This window comes from Onychomys torridus, chromosome 8 (genome assembly GCF_903995425.1).
Source record: "Onychomys torridus chromosome 8, mOncTor1.1, whole genome shotgun sequence".
In the NCBI taxonomy this organism is placed as follows: Eukaryota; Metazoa; Chordata; class Mammalia; order Rodentia; family Cricetidae; genus Onychomys; species Onychomys torridus.
Window position 1 is genome coordinate 54,303,669 of NC_050450.1, and position 16,848 is coordinate 54,320,516.

Here is a 16,848-nt window from a genome sequence, read left to right on the forward strand (position 1 = left end):
AAAATGTACATTACAGAATTATGTATGAATTTATTTTAAATGCTAGAAACACTCTTAATATTCAGCCATGAGGGGCTAGTTAATTACACCATGGACCATGTACTTGATAGAAAAATATGTAGCTATGGAATGAGATTTATTAAAATACCCAATAGGAGAAAATATTTATGATAAGATAGAGGATAAAAAAATAAATAATGAATTTGTACACAAGTCACAAATGTACATTGCAAGTACATAAAATAAAATTAATCTATACATATGTAACTGAGTGATTCACAGTTGAGCCAAGAATGATTTTACTGCTGGGTGGGGGTGGTGGTGGTGGTGGTGGCGGCAGCAGTGGCGGCGGCAGTGGCGCACGCCTTTAATCCCAGCACTCGGGAGGCAGAGCCAGGTGGATCTCTGTGAGTTTGAGGCCAGCCTGGTCTACAAAGTGAATTCCAGAAAAGGTGCAAAACTACACAGAGAAACCCTGTCTCGAAAAACAAAAAAACAAAAACAAAAACAACAAAAAAGGAATGATTTTACTGATGCTGCCATTATAGTAAAAGTAGATCTTTAAAAATCTGCTTTTTACAATTTAAAGCATTTATGCATTTTATGAAGTCTATCATACATACATTTTGATCATGTTTTTCCCTCCCCTAACACAACAGGACTGACACACACATGAACTCACAGAGACAATGGCAGCATACACAAGACCTCACAGGCTCAAGCCAGACTGGGTTCCCGCCTGGATAGACTGAACTAGACACAGGGTTCTGCCGATAACCACAACCAAGAGGCTGTTTACAACTGATACCTGGTGGCAAAGAGAAGTCAATCTTCTCCAATGGAGTGTCAATGGGTTAAAAAAAAAGCCAAAAAACAAAAACTATTCTCTAAATGTTGTGATTTTTCTCTAATATATAACTAGACTTTCAGTAGGAAAATACAAGAAACTCCTCTTTGTGAGTCCATTTGTGGAGACATACTGCTACTCACCTGAAGAGGGCCTTGAGGTTTTCTGGCAGTTCTGTGCGGCCAGCATAGCCAGGGTTCATGGTGATGAAGATGCCCACAGAAGGATCCAGGTTAATCTCCTCCCCAAGGAAGCTGAACCTCTGCTTCTTGTCTCTGATCGCATCCTGGATGCTTTTCACCTGGTGGAGGATCAGAGGAACATGACTCCCAGCATTCCAGTGGTGGGCAGTAGCTAAAGTTGGAAATCCAGACACAACACAGGCAATTGTCCTGCGGTCCCCTGCATTGAAGGACAGGCATCCTGGAGCTTTTGCTGCTGGGCACTAACTATGTGTCTGAAAGGAACCTGGCTGTCCATGTCAACATTCATTGGGCACCCTGTGGCTACTTGGATAGGAGTGGTCAGAAAATGGGTGGATTTTTTTTATTTGGAATCTGGGTTCCTTGTAATGGCACATAAAGTTTGTGTGTGTGTGTGTGTGTGTGTGTGTGTGTGTGTGTGTGTGTGTGTGTGTGAGAGAGAGAGAGAGAGAGAGAGAGAGAGAGAGAGAGAGAGAGAGAGAGATATGCTGGGGATCAAACCCATTGTACATGTCAGTGCTATGCCCTGGGCCTTATTCCTAGCCCTGAGTATTTTTTATGCACAGAAAGCCATTCAGACCTCATCAAGATAGATGGAGGGAACACTTCAACCTGCTGCCTCCACTTCACTATGATAAAACAGAAGCTCAGAGAGGTGAAGTCATTTGCCCAGTCATAGAGTCCCTCTTTGAAGCAGCAGGATTTGAATCCATGCCTGGGGCTTCTTGAGCATGTGCTGTTGGCCACCGCACCATAGGGAGAATGCCAGCACCTGACCCACCCACCCCCCAACCCCCAGCTTGTTTCAAAGGATAAGAAATCCACACAGAAAACAACAACAACAACAACAACACCCCCCAAACAAACCAGCAGCATGTGTGGAACTTTTGAATATGAGCATTGTTCCTGGAGCTGTGTTTATTGTCTCAGCTTAAGCCACGCCCCCTCCAATCTCTTCTCAGATTGCATGTCCAGAGTGACATGACCGGCAGGTGGAATCTGAATGATGCTTCCCTCACAGCTTGGAGAGTCCAGACTATGAGAAGGGATGGCATTTGCCAGAATGGCACAGGTAAGCTGAGGTTTGGAAAGGGTCATTTTCAAGGAGATTCCACTTCCCAACTGCCTCTGATGAAGCCAGAGGACTATATTAGCTGAAGCGTTGTTGAAGGGCTGATAACCGCAAATCTTCAGGTGACCTGAGCAACTCTGGACAGGAAGGTTGACATATTGATACCAGCCTCACAGGCTTTGCAGGTTAGGACCAGGGCCACTCCTGATAAACAGGCCAGCATGGGACTTGTTGGTATTTACAGTTTTGAGTCTTTAGGGGAACTGACCTGTAGATAGAAATGTCTATCCCTAAAGTTCCAGTTTCTGCCCTATAAAACCCCCAAGCTTCCCCCCATACCCCCAAGCCTCCCCCCACACCCCCTCCTAGCCCCATAGATCAACACACAGTCAGACTGCTGCCTTTCATTGTCCTGATTAAAGGTCAACCTGCTTCTATAGGGGTTGATCTCCTCTTTTTATTTTTTTCCAGGTCACCTCCATCAACCCTGATCTAACTAGTGTAAACTGATTGGAGCTCCATTCTGGGTTAACTCTTTTTTTTTTTTTTTGAGCTGAGGATTGAACCCAGGGCCTTGCGCTTGCTAGGCAAGCGCTCTACCACTGAGCTAAATCCCCAACCCTGGGTTAACTCTTACAGAAGTGAGAAAGGGGACATAAATGGAGCTCGACTGTGTATGGTTTTCATACTCTGCTTTGAAATACAAGCAAAAATGATCAGCTATAGTATAGAAGACAAAAGGCACACGCGAGCAGGTTGGCTTTGCTCAGCCAGGCCCAACAATGTCTCTGGTAATCTATGGCTTCATGTAGTTCTTGGAAGCAAAACCTGAAGCTGGAACCAGGGCAGGGTTTTAAATGAGCCTAGGGTATGTCTGTCAAGCATGGAGGCTGGAAAAACCAAGGGTAGCCCAGTTCTGCCAAGGGCTATGGAGGGGTAGCGCATGCATGTGTGTGTGTGTGTGTGTGTGTGTGTGTGTGTGTGTGAGAGAGAGAGAGAGAGAGAGAGAGAGAGAGAGAGAGAGAGAGAGAGAGAGGGAGGGGAGGGAGAGAGAGAGAGAGAGAGAGAGAGAGAGAGAGAGAGAGAGAAGGTGGGAGAGAGAGGGAAGGGGACAATATTGTCAGGATATGTGACAGTTCTGCAATTAGAATTCTGTTCTTCTGCAGTGAAGTTCTAATGACTGAATGTATTTGAGCTCACAGCAATTAGAGAGAACCTGAGACTTCTCTCTACGTGTAGAATACCAATGCCATTCAGGCAGAGCCAGCCTCCAGCACCCTGCATGCTGGCCACCCAGGCAGAACTCTGCTGATTCATGCCAGGCTCACAGCCCAGGCCTGCTCAGCCTTGCTACCCTCTCTATCTGCAAGTTAGGTAGCATGTGAAAGCTCTTTGCATCCTTCCTTCCTTCCTTCCTTCCTTCCTTCCTTCCTTCCTTCCTTCCTTCCTTCCTTCCTTTCTAGTCCCTAAATCTGTAAAATATACAGAGCACTTCCTTGGCCAGGGGCAGGGAGGCAAGTTTAATTAGCGTTTACAAGATGTTGTGCTACCTTTGGGCAAAGGCCAAAGCTAGAGCCTAGGACCCTCCTGCTGTTTGTTCTGACTCAGCACTCTCCCCAAACACTGAAGCCCAGAAAGCCCACACTCAGCAGGAATTTATGACATACTTTGGATTGGAGGCATCTGTGCTTTTGTGTAAAATTCTGTAGGGGGGCTCTTCAGGGAAATAACTGAGCAGGCTGGGGGATGTGGGGGACGTGGAGCCTCATGCTGTCAGGTGCTTCTCCTAGCCTGCTTTGTGCCAAAGAGGACACCACTGGCTATGACTCCCTTACTGCAGCAACTGAGATTCTTGTGAGAAACCACGGGGATGTGATGGTAATCAGGATCCAGGGTCCTGGATAAAGACCAGAGGCTTGGGGATGCCAAAGAGGAATAGAGATACACAGAAAGGGTGAGGATTAAATAAATGCAAGCCTTGCTTGGTGGAGGCTGACAACTCAACTCTGCACACACATCTCTAAAGTTGCATCACTTCTGGAAATTTTAAAGCCATCAGGAATAATTAATAATAATAAAACATATCTAATATTTTTGAAGCATTTGACCAGTACCAAGCACTATTCTGAACATTCTACAGAAAGCTTCCTGCTCCGTTCTATGGAGACTGAGATGGGTGGTCTTAGACCCTAATTTTCTAGAGGTGGAAGTGAGGCAGAAGGTGGTTAAGAAACCATTCTGTTTATAAGTGAGCATCAGGGGAAACTAAGGGAGAGACAAATAGGAAGTGTACTGTTTTTGAAACTTTTATATTAATCTAAGATTGGCTCAAAATAAAAAGATAACAGAAAAAAAAGTGTGGGTGAAAATGAACATTTGCCAAGTGGGGCAGGTCAAGTCCTAAAAGCAAGCAGGAAATAAAGCACGTGTGTTGGGTCACTTCTCCCAGAAGGGGCATGACGCTGGCTGAGCATGACCTCATCCAACTCAGTCTGACATCAGTTCACTGATAATATGTCCTGATATATTCTGAGAACTTGCTAGGCAGTGTGGTTGTTACATGCCCACCACAATGAGTCACTACTAGGATGCCAAGGTGCCACTTAGGTGATGGTCACTGCAAGGTTTACTTGTGTTTATGTAGATGTCCTTTGTTTTATTCTGAAAAGTATGTTTATTGTACATCAGAAACATTTCCTACATGGTGAGAAAAGAAGTTCCTATAGCCCATTAAAGAAACAGAAAGCTAAAGCTTTGAAGATGCGTGGTTCTCAACTGGGACCATTTTCACCCATTCCCCATGGGTGTATTTGACATCCAGAGACATTTTCACAGCATGGAGAGAAGGATGTTCCAGGCAACAAGTAGGTTGATATTCTACACTGCACAGGACAAACCTTTGCAACAGACCTATCCTGGAAGCTGGCATTCTCAGATGGTTCTGTCCTGTGTCCTCCCACTCAGGCCTTGAATCTGATGTAGTGGATGACATATGCAAACCATCCTATCTTTTTGCAGGTGATACAATTTAAGGAGGTCACACGCTAGCCCAATCTGTGCGAACGTTCTCAGTATTTTTCTCCCCACCCCTTTTCTCCTTCTAGTCTAGGGATGTGGCCCATTCTCTGGTCATTCTTTTATGACACCTTGGTCCAGATTCCATGTATCACTGCCTGGATTCCACCGTAATGGTAGCCTGGAGCCTGCAGCCTTCAGAAGTACAACCCAATCACCACTTTGTGCATTTTGTCACAGTTCTGAGTTCTTTTATAGTCAGCTCCTCTACATAGGGTGCAACTTGGGACATTCTCTTGGCTCTGAGACTGGAGCATTTGTTCCTTGCCTGGAGTCCTTGGAACACATTGTAAGTCCCTTGTTAATACATCTTCTGACTGTTATTTATTTATTTTGTTGGGACAGGGTCTCACTATGTATTTCAGGCTGGCCTCAAACTCACAGTCATAGCTGGGATTGTAGGTGTTTGCTGCCATGCCTGGCTTGGCATGCTGCTCAGCTGCTTCATGTCTCAGCCTAACCCCTGTCAGTCCCTGTACCACAAGTAGCGGGGACACCAAAGAATATGGGGAGAAGGCAGGGGCTATGGGTTCAAGGTGATGTGTTTTTGCCTTGGTGGGATATTTCCCAAGGCTCAGATAATCCAGGGTCTAGAGCGCTGACTGAGTCAGCAAGGAGGAGATTCTGAAAAGAAGAATTAAGTGGTATAATGATCTTTAAAAATAGAGAATAATTTCTCTTGGAATTGCCACACTGAGGATTTTCCCCAATGGGTATGCAATTCTGCTTGACCAACCCAACAGAGACGTTGAAAATATCCAGCAACATAAACACTGGAGCCGAATCACTTCTACGGAAGTTCCTGGGACCAGAAGCACAGAAGAGTGAGGAGGGGAGAGAGAGGGGAGGGCAGCAGAGGACTGTCGGCAGCTGGTGCAGCTTCCAAACCAATATGCCAGCCAGGATTACTGTGTGAATAATTAAGCACAATTTTCTCCTTGGATGCTTATATGATTTTCAGTGTGACCAGCTCCACTTCTGCCTGTACTGTCGTCAGACCGCTTTCTCCCGGCTGTCTAGTATGGTCTGTCCCTAGACTGGAATGTGGCAGCACCAGAGAATTCCAAGTTGAACTTATTTTACTCAATTCTAGGAACAAAAGGGGAGACGCCCTGTCTTGATCTTTCCAAATAAGGGCCTTCCATTTTTTGACTCCCGAGAAGTGGACCACAGCTGATGGGCACCCTCTCAACAGCTAGCAAACGGGTAGTTAGTAAAATAACCTGGGGATGGTTCAGCTAGGATAAGTGAGAGTGTAGGTAGTACAGATCCATACAAGGCAGGTATGGACCTTTACCCATGTCCCATGGGTCACACTATCTATTTCCAACTATTTCCTGTTGTGTTAAAATGACAAGGATAGCAATCATCCTTACCACCACCTCCATCACTACTACCATTGTAACCATTATGCCCTCCTCCTCATCCTCATCGCCGTAGTCATCATCATCACCACCATCCTATCCTCATCCTCCTACCATTGTAACCATTATACCCTCCTCCTTCTCATTGTCATTGCCATAGTCATCATCATCACCACCATCCTCATCATCACTACCATTGTAATCACATGCCCCCTTAATTGTCACTTCCATCACCATTGCTATAGTAATCATTACCACTATACCACCCTCATCATCATCATCATCATCATCATCACTACCATTGTAACCATTATGACCTCATAATCACCTCCACCATCATCATCATCACCACCATTACCTTCAACATCATTATCACCATTGCTATAACTACCATCATCACCTCCCCCTCCCCCTCATGACTATCTCTACCACCATAAACTCCACCACCATTATCTTTCCCATCACCACCATCACTTGCCTCATTGCTGGCACTACCACTAAAACATCATCACCTTCATCATCACCACCACCAATATCGTTATCATCACCAGTGCTCTGCTCATCCTCATTGTTGATACCACTATCATCATCATCATCATCATCAGTACCATCAGCATCAACACTAATACTACCTCCAAAATCATTACCAATTTCATCATTATCTTCATCGATACCATCACAAACACCATCACCATCACTACCACTACCGCTGCATTATCATCAGTTACCCCATCATCACCATCATTACCACGGCCATTACCAGTATCATCACTCTGACACTCGAGCACCTATGATCTATAGGTTCTTGATTTAAATGTTTTAGACATCAACTCACTGAAAAAAATTGTTGTCATGAACGAACTGTGACTAGCTCATGAGCTCTCTGTGGAGTATGCTGAGAGAAATGCCTTAAGACACAGAGGAATGTAGTCTACGGCAAGTCCCTAGCACAAACTATCTCCCCGAGATGCCCATCAATGGAATTATGCATAATGAATGGTTCTGGACTTCAGTGGAATCGGGAACAGCAATACCTGGCTGGTGAGGACAGGAGATATCCTCTAACACCATGGCAAATAGCCAGAGGAGAGGGCACAGAAATCACAGATGTGGAGATCAAAGGAGGACATACAGGGAAGTGGAAATAATAGGACAGTGGGCAAGGGGATCAGAAGACAGATGCCTGCAGCGGGAGACACAGGAAGAGAAGAAGAGAAGCTTCCATGGAGCAATGGAAAGAAATGGAACCCTTTCCAGTGGGCACTGCAGCGGGGCGGGAAGACGCCTTCTCCCCAGATTATCACAGCCATTCATGGGCTGGAACCAGTGTCCTGAGAAGGGTTTGTTTATTCTACATCCTCAGGAAGGGATCTGTCCCCACAGTTCACAGAGAGGTTCTATGGCACTGTGGTTCCAGATTTTGTTGTGACCACCCAAGTGTGGAAACAGCCAGAAGACATGTGCAGTTTCTGCTGTAGTGTGGACATGGTTTCAGTTTGTCTCCAGGGGTTCATATATTGAATTAAATCCTCATTTATGAGACACGGAGAGAGTGAGAACTTGATCCAGCTATGGTGCCTAGAGATTCAACTTTTGGGAGTTAACTATGTGTAGACAAGGTCATCAAGTAGGCCTCATGGTTGAATTGTATGGTTTGATAGCAAGAAGTCATTGCCAGATGTGTGTCTTTGAAAGTCCAGGAGTGTGGGCCAAAAAACCATTTTCTTTATATGCAATCCAACTTCAGGTGTTTCATTATAACCACAGAAAAAGAATAATATAATACTACAAAAATATAAATATTCAGTTTCAATCTAGGTAATACCAGATTCCCATCTATACAAGGCAGAGGTGTGTTGATAAATGTTGAACCATTGACTTTCCAGGGGAAAAAATGGTCTTTATATGCAGAATGAGTCAGTGCCATGAACTGTAGGTTTAGGGAGAAACAGTTTATGGGGGTTAAACCTGGGATCCTGTGCCTGTTAGGCAAGCACTCTGCCATTGGCCCGCATGCCCAGCTCCAGTTTCTGGATGGAAATAGTTCCTCCCCAGGCCCTGTCAAGTCATGCCAATGTAAGAGCACAGAAATTTGCATAATCAACTCTCCAAGCCAAGGCAGATCATGATGTCGTTGTTGGTGCAAGGGAGTGTTTAGATTACTGCTTGGGCCTCACTCCCCCCAACATCACTAATTCCTTCTGAAAAGAGCAAATCTTAGGAAGGGGAAACTGCATCTTGTTCTGGGGAAGCTTTGCTAAGAGACAGCTGGGACAAGCGTCAGTGTGTCAGTGTTTCTGGAGCAGCCTTCATCATAAGAGGGCCAAAAGGACTGGCCACTATGGAGCAGGCACATGGCAGGCCCTTGAGAGCCCCCTGAGAGCCCCTGGCTCCCAGTGGCAGTTGAAGCCCAGGGGTGGGTGTTATGGAATAGCAGCTGGTATAGGGCCTAACCCCTTCCCAGCTCTGTGGTTGATTCAGCTCTCTGCTCAAAGCTCCACATTTAGCCTCCAGTGACAGGGACAGCATGCTGGATGAGGGGGTGACAGCTGGAGGTTCTGTAGACAGAGGCTGGCTCCTGCCAGGGCACACAGTCCAGTGCAGGGGACAATGCTGCCTTGGCCAGTTTCTCCCACATGGGTGACCTGCCTGATGTTCCATCCCACCCACATTGTGGCAACCCTCCCTCCGCTCCGTGCTCTTGCCAAAGAAGGAGAAAAAACTCAGCCCCATTGAATGTTTTCCATATTGCTTTGAGGCTGAAAGAATTCCACAGATATACAGGGACCAGATCAGAAACACTCTGATGGACTCTCCTCTCCTTCCATCCTTTTCCCCCTTCCCTCTCTTTCTTTTCCTTCCATTGGCTCCCTTTCCTCTCTTTTCCCCTCCCCCTCTTCCTCTCCCCTTCTCCTCCTTCATCCTTCCCCCTACTTGAATAATTCTATGTGCATAATGCTTTGGAAATGAACCAAAGGAGAGGAGAGTCCACTGTGTTTGACTATGTGGTGTGTAGGCACAAACTCAGAGCAGAAAGTACAGCATTGTCCGATCCCCTCATTGCATATAGCACTCTACAGAGGCTTTGCCATGGGGCACTGGGTGGAAGAGGATCGTTGTGACTAGTCACCCCTTGGTGTCACCCCTTGGTGGAAACTGAGGATGTTCTGCTTACAGGGACCTCATCTCCTTGTCACCTGCACCAAAAGGCATTTATAGCCATCTTTGGTTTGAACTTGCTTCTCTGGCCATTCATACATTGATGATGTGGATGGGGGAACAGGGTTCAAATCCTCCCCCTTGTCACTTTGCAACACTGTGCCTTGGACAAGTTCCTTTTCTTCCCTGCTATGTTTTCTCATGTAAAGTAGTAGTTCTAACAGAAGAGCCACCGGAGGATGAGGGGTGATGGGAAGAGTGTCTGGTACAAGAGACTTAGCAAAGGAATAATTCACCCTCTGCTTTTTCTCCTTCTGTTCTCTTTGTCCGTGGGTTCCTGGCCCCAATTTAAACCCTCTCCAGCTAGCATTTAGGAATTGGCTTTAAAATAACAGCTTTCAAAGTTTTATTCTACAGTATAAATATTACGATCACTTCTAGAAAAGTGAAACTGTTCACATCTATCTTAGAAACTCAAGACATCTTTGAAGTCAGGAATTGTATTTTATTCAGCCGAGCACCTCCACTCACTCAAGCCCAGTGACACCATGGCCTTAGCCATAAAACAGTGGATTAGGCTGAGCGATGTGGAACAACTTGCTTCCAGACTTCTATAGCAAAGAGCTGAGGCTGGAGCCTCGGTTTACAGCCAAGGTGCAGGATGTTTCTGAGCAGCAGGGATCCACCTCCTTGGCTGATCCTTTGTACCCCTCCATGAAGCAGGTAGGATAGATAATTTATGTCCCTGTTTTACACACAGAGAAAGAGACTCTCCTAGTTAGATGGGATATGCTTTGGTAATAGGGACATAGGGTAAGAATGGAGAAAGGGGGTAGAATGGCCAGTAGAGGGGGAAATATGGTTGAAGCATGAAAATAACAGGCTGTAGACTTCCACAGGACCAGCCATGAAAACTGCAATGCTCCCGCCCCCTGATGACACACACATACCTGTACAGCCACCACTGACAAGACCTCCACAGAGATTCGGTTAAACTCGTCAAAACAGCCCCAGGCGCCAGTCTGCGCCAGCCCTTTGTAGATGTTGCCACAGGACTGCAAAGAAACATATAAGGATCAAATGATGACCCTGTCTTAGAGTCATGTCCACAGTCACTTTCCAGCTTCTTTAGTATAGACACATCGGTTCCCCTGAAACTTGCATTGTAATTTCAAGAACAATTAAGTTTTTGAAGGTGATGGGTGACAATACATGTCACTGGAATCAAACAAGCTTTCCAAGATGCTGTAGTGAAAAATCCCTTTAAGATGCCATCAGGATTTCTTCCTGAGTATTCTGTAGCTTTCAAAGCCCCAGAAAATGAATAAAAGATAGCTTTTCTTAGGCCTCATAGACAAACAGGCTTCTGCTCAGGCTCTGGAATACCCTAATAGGAAGCTAATGTTGTATCTTCAATCCATGCCCAACCCATCAGGTTTCCCAGATGATGTGGACCTGGAAATGTCAGGAACTGGCAACAGTCACAGAAACAAACTATATGCAAATCTTGCCCAAAGAGAGCAAGAAAAGAATTTCAGAGGAAAGAATGTATTTCTATTCTAAAATGAAAATGAACTCTGGCATCAAAATGTGGGGACTAGAAAGCTATGTATCAGTGGTAAGGAGCAGACACTGCAGGCCACTGGCTAGGTGGTGCCCCTAAAATCCTGGGGTGATGCATTTGTGGGAGTCCTGACACTTATCCAGGGGTCATTCTATTTATTTATTTGTTTGTTGTTGTTTGTTTTTACATCCCAACCCCAGTTTAATCTCCCTCCTCTCCTCCCAATCCTTTCTTCCCACCTCCCTTCTTCCTCCCACACCCTCCTCTTCCCATCCTCTTCTTCTTCCTCCTCCTTCTCTTCCATTTCTCTTCAGGAAAAGTCAGGCCTCCCATGGATATCAACCAGCCATGATATATCAAGTTTCCCTAAGGCTAGGCACCTCCTCTCCTATTGAGACTAGGCAAGGCAACCTGGTAGGAGAAAAGGGTCCCTAAAGCAGGTGACAGAGCCAGAGACAGCCCCTGCTCCCACTGTTAGGAGTCCCACATTCCTGTGGTACTAAGATACACAATTGTAACATATATGCAGAGGGCCCTGGTTGTCAGTTCAGTCTCTGTGAGAACCTAAAGCCCAGGATAGTTGATTCTGTGGGTTTTCTTGTAGTGTCCTTGACCCAGGGGTCATTTTTTAGTTTTTTTAAAAAATGACTTGTTGTGTACATAAGACTCCATATTAGATATAGATCCTCTGAGAACTTTTAGGAGGGTATTGGCAATAAGGTATACAAATGAAAGAAAATCACTACTATAGAAGTATTAGTTCCAGGGAATATTGCAGATCACACTGTCACAGAAACCAGAGAGGAATGGATCAGAGTACTCCAGTGTACTCAATGAAAATGGGATGGCAGCTGGGATCTCCTGCTCCCCTAAGCTTTCTTTCCCTCAAACCTTGCCCTTCATTACTCCCTCTGTCATCCAGGTTGTTCATGTAGATCTCATCCATTTCTCTGTCATTGGGTGATCCCTGTGTCTTTCCTAGGGTCCTGTTTTCTAGGTAGCCTCCCTGGAGTTGTGTAGCAGTCTAGTCATCTTTGTTTTACATCTAGTATCCTCCTATGAGTGAGTACATACCATGTTTGTCCTTCTGAGTCTGGCTTACCTCACTCAGGATGATTTTTTTCTAGATCCATCCATTTGCCTGCAAACTTCATGATGTCATTGTTTTTCTCTGCTGAGTAGTACTCCATTGTGTATATGTACCATATTTTCTTTATCCATTCTTGGGCTTACACAGGGACATTTTGCTCAGCCTGGAAGGAGGGGACTGGACCTGCCTGTACTGAATCCACCAGGTTTAAATGAATCCCCAGGGGAGTCTTGGCCCTGGAGGATATGGGAATGGAGAGGAGGGGATGGGGAGAAGGTGGGGGTGGAGGTGGGAGGGGGGAGGACAGGGGAACCCATGGCTGATGTGTAAAATTAAAACACACACACACAAATAATAATAATAAAAGAAAAACAAAAGAAGATGGGATGGCAGAACACCCTTCTTGCACATTGCAAGATGGAGTTTGTGGAACACCAGGTCTTCCTTGAGAAAAGGGTTTTGTTGTCAAGAAAGCTGGGGAAACACTACATTCCATAACCTACCTCAGCCACGTTATAAATATATACTAGTGGGCTGCGAGGGTAGGTCAGTAGTAGAGCATGCATTAGCCTAGTGTATGAAAGAATATCTCTCTGGGTGTCTCTTTCTACTTCTCTGTTTCTGTCCCTGTCTGTCTGGTTCTCTCTCCCTCCACACACGTGTACACACTTTAAATGTCTGCAACAAGTCTTATTTGTTACTTGGCTGAGATTCCCTTTTCCTCATGTAACCTCTGATTTTTCTCAGAATATACTCCAACAAAATGGGCATAGTGAGAAAACAAAGGAAGGAGGCAGGCAGCAGCCGGAGTACCTAGCTCTCAGAACAAGGCGCTTCAGAATACTCTGCAGCACTTGCTCATGTCTGTGTGACAAGGAGAGGGGGAGGCTTTCCAGGAGGATGAAAGATTATGGAAGAAAAATGAGCAAAATAACAATGTGCCCAGAGAAAAGTGAAGGTACCATTTGGGATGGAAAATTGATCACTAAAGAAAGTCTTAGCAACAGAAAGCCTTGAATTATTACAAGGAGTCTTCAGAGGTTTGCAGGAGAGACGATGATTAAGGCAACATTTTGTCAGAATCAGTCAGACATCTACCTAGGCAAGGTTGGATGTAGGGCAGAGTTTAAAGAGGGAGGGAAAATACATCCCACGTCGCATTAAACCGCAGAATGCTCAAACGCATGTGGAAAATGTGAACAAAGGAGAAGCAAAAAGATCAGTAGTTGCCAGGAGCAGAGGCAATGCTGGGATGGAGAAACTGCTGCAGGTGGTTCTGTGACATTGGGTAGATGACATTATACACTTTCCTAAACCTGTAGGACTATACACTCAACTGTAATTCCAAACAGTGAAGTCCAACATAGTCTTGGAATTTAGTTTAGAACAGCATATTGGCACTGGATGTGCCATACTAACCTATTGTCTTAGTTAGAGTTATTATTGCTGTGATATAACACCATGACCAACAGCTAACTGGGGAAGAAATGATTTATTTGGCTTATACTTCCACATTACTGTCTATTGTTGGAAGAAGTCAGGACAGGAACTCAAGCAGGTTGGGAATCTGGGGGCAGGAGCTGATGCAGAGGCCACGGAGGAATATTGCTTACTGATTTTCTCCCATGGCTTGCACCCAGGACCACCACCATCCCAGGGGGGGCCCCACTCACAATGGACTAGACCCTCCCACATCAATCACTAAGCTTGCCTACAGCCTGATCTTATGGAGATATTTTCTTAGTTGAGTCTTCCTCCTCCCTGATGACTCTATCTGTGTCAAGTTGTCATAAAACTACCCAGCACACCTATAATTTAATAATAGCAGGAACTATGTGTGAAGAAGGGAGAGTACAAGGGGGTGCTATGTACCAATTTATTCCCCAAATTTGGAAATGCTCTACACACTAAACTATTAATAAGATAAAGCAAAACAAAAACAGAACCAAAAACATGTCTCTCTTCTCATCTAACAAATATGAACTGAGCATGTACTGTCTGCTAGAGAATGTTCTGGGATATGGGTACTCAATAGTACACAGGACAGAAAGAAAGGCCTTTCTGGGGCTGACATCCTTGTGAGGAGAAAAGACGATGATAGACAGCACACATATCAAATGGGAGGAGAGGTACACTGGAGTGAGAATGGGGTGCTACAGCAGCTTGGGAGTGAGTAGTTAGGGATGTCTCCAGGAGGGTGAGGCGAGTCCAGGCATTGAGCTTTATTCTCAAATGTTCCTGTAGGTTGAGACTGTCTATCTATCTATCTATCTATCTATCTATCTATCTATCTATCTATCATCTATCTACCCATCCATCCACCCACACATCATCCTTCTAATGTATTTATTTGTGCATGTAGGTGTGTATGTGTCCACATCAACCAATTCAGCATGACAAACCCTAACTTAGAAATTCAGGAGCCCAATCTTATACCTAACAGTGGTTTGAAAGCTTTTAAAGTCATGTGTCCTTTTTATGAACTGTAGATAATACATAAAACCTTAAAGAGAATTTCTGTAAGTAGATACTTGACCTAATTCCATTATTCTCTGAGGACCCGTAGCAGAACCTACATCACCCCGCTTGCTCATCATACTCCTCTCTTGAAGATATTGGCTAAGCAGTGGCATCACCTGGCCATGAGGCCAAGCTTCTAGACTGGAATAAAGAACAGGCCATGGCAAAAGGCTGAATGTGGAAGATGCTGAGGGGGAATCCATGTGAATGACTGATTTGCTCTGGGGAAGTAAGGGCACAAACAAGCAGGATGATTGAGATTTCCATTTTAGAGATGGGGTGGGGGATATGGCCAGAAAGAGTAGCAGGATCCTCCCAAGGTGGGGGAAGACCCTCTATACCAGATACCCCGTGTGTAATTAGAGCCAGCACAAGGATGTGGGTGAAGATGGGAACAGATATGGACTCACCAGAATCCAGATTGAAATGGACATTCTGGAAAAGGAACAGCACGAACTACAGAGGCCAGAAGGGAAAAGTGGAAGAAGCTGAGAGAGTCCGAAGTCTTGAGAAACAGTCGTAACTCTTACAGGAGGCTAAGCCTCCTGAGGTTCAGAAATCATTCTAAATGCTCTCAGCTTCAGAGCCATGGGGTGTTTCTGCAGCTGCCTCTGTAGTGAGGTCAAGGGGAAAGTATCGCTGCTGTAACATGAAGTGTGGATGCTGGGCTGCCATCAATGGCTGTGCTGTGCCAGCCTGGCCACAAAGCTGCTTTTGCCTCTGAGCAGGCTGGGCTTGCCAGGTCACTTCTGCCTCCAAAGCCGACCATTGGTCTCATCAGAAGGAGCTCATCTTAACAAGTCCTGGCTGCAGAATGTGGGTGCCGGTTTAGGACAGGACAGGCTGAGCCATTTCTGACGGGGGGGGGGGGGGGGGGGGCAAAACCATCATTACCTCAGGGCCAGGCTGTTGCTAACCATGATAAATCATAAATCGCAACTACAATTATTCCAGGACACTGTGTCTCGTTGAAACCCTTCCTGACAGTCCATGTGCAAAGCCTGCACATAAAAGCCACCCTTAAACGACCCTGTGCACACAGTTTCTCCTTGCTGTTTACCCTTTCAGCTCTACGGCAGCATTCTAATAATGCTCTGTAGCTTTACTCATGTTGGTGAACTCAGCTTGTCAAATCCCATCCCTGGCAAGACTCATAGGAATCCTCAGTGTTAATTGGCTGTCTTGGGACATCAGCCAGCTCGGTAGGCTTTCCACTTTCCCTTTTTCCCCACATGTCTCTGTCACTCTAGGAGCACCCAGGCTCTGCACCTGTGGTCATGGAACTGAGTGGGCTTGTGTCCTGATGGAATTCCTGGGACAGAAGTGCATGGGACACTACCTATAGTCCCAGTACTCCCCTCTCATGCCTCTCTGCCTCATCAACCCACTTTGTCCCCTTGTTTCCTAGATCATCCTTTGGCTTTGCTCCCCTTAAGCCTCTTGTTATCTCTTTCCCTTCTTCACTGGTCCTGGCACTTGGGGGTTTCTCTCTTCCCGTCCAAAGTGCCACCAAGTTCTCTCCAGTCTCCCCTCCGACTGCCTGCTCACATGGCTCCCGGTAACAGCCTCCTCTCATGTGATGCTGCTGTTCTAAAGTCTGCAGGTCTTTCTGCAGCTCACCACTGGAAGGGCCCATGGCCTCTGACATCTGTACTGTATCCTCATCACCCTCCTCCCAGTGCTCCCTAAAGCTACCTGGTCACCATGCCATGCTGGGTTCTAGTCTCCACTCTGGAGAAATGCAAACACAATCTGTTAGTGTTAGTGTCACAGCAGACACATCCAAATGCATGCCAGCTGTGCCTGGCTCTCAGTCCTTTCTCTTCTCAGAGAAAAGCTCAGGGGTGAAGCTGAATGAGGGCTGGAGTAGGGATGCTGGCTGCTTAGAACTAGGACCTGGCTTCAAAGCCAGGCTAAGGACCAGATGTGTTAAGGAGCCATATCCCAGGACTCA

The 16,848-nt window shown here is 45.7% G+C and overlaps 1 protein-coding gene across 1 annotated transcript in view; it reads right to left on the reverse strand.

The window, feature by feature from the left end:
- The window catches only part of Dnah9 (dynein axonemal heavy chain 9), a 349,307-nt gene that overhangs the window by 218,916 nt on the left and 113,543 nt on the right, over positions 1-16,848 (reverse strand). The window contains exons 28-29 of the mRNA XM_036196748.1: positions 10,671-10,775; positions 991-1,148 (exon numbers count right to left, since the gene is read on the reverse strand). Coding sequence (XP_036052641.1) covers positions 991-1,148; positions 10,671-10,775 — 263 coding nt within the window. The remainder of the gene's footprint in view (positions 1-990; positions 1,149-10,670; positions 10,776-16,848) is intronic.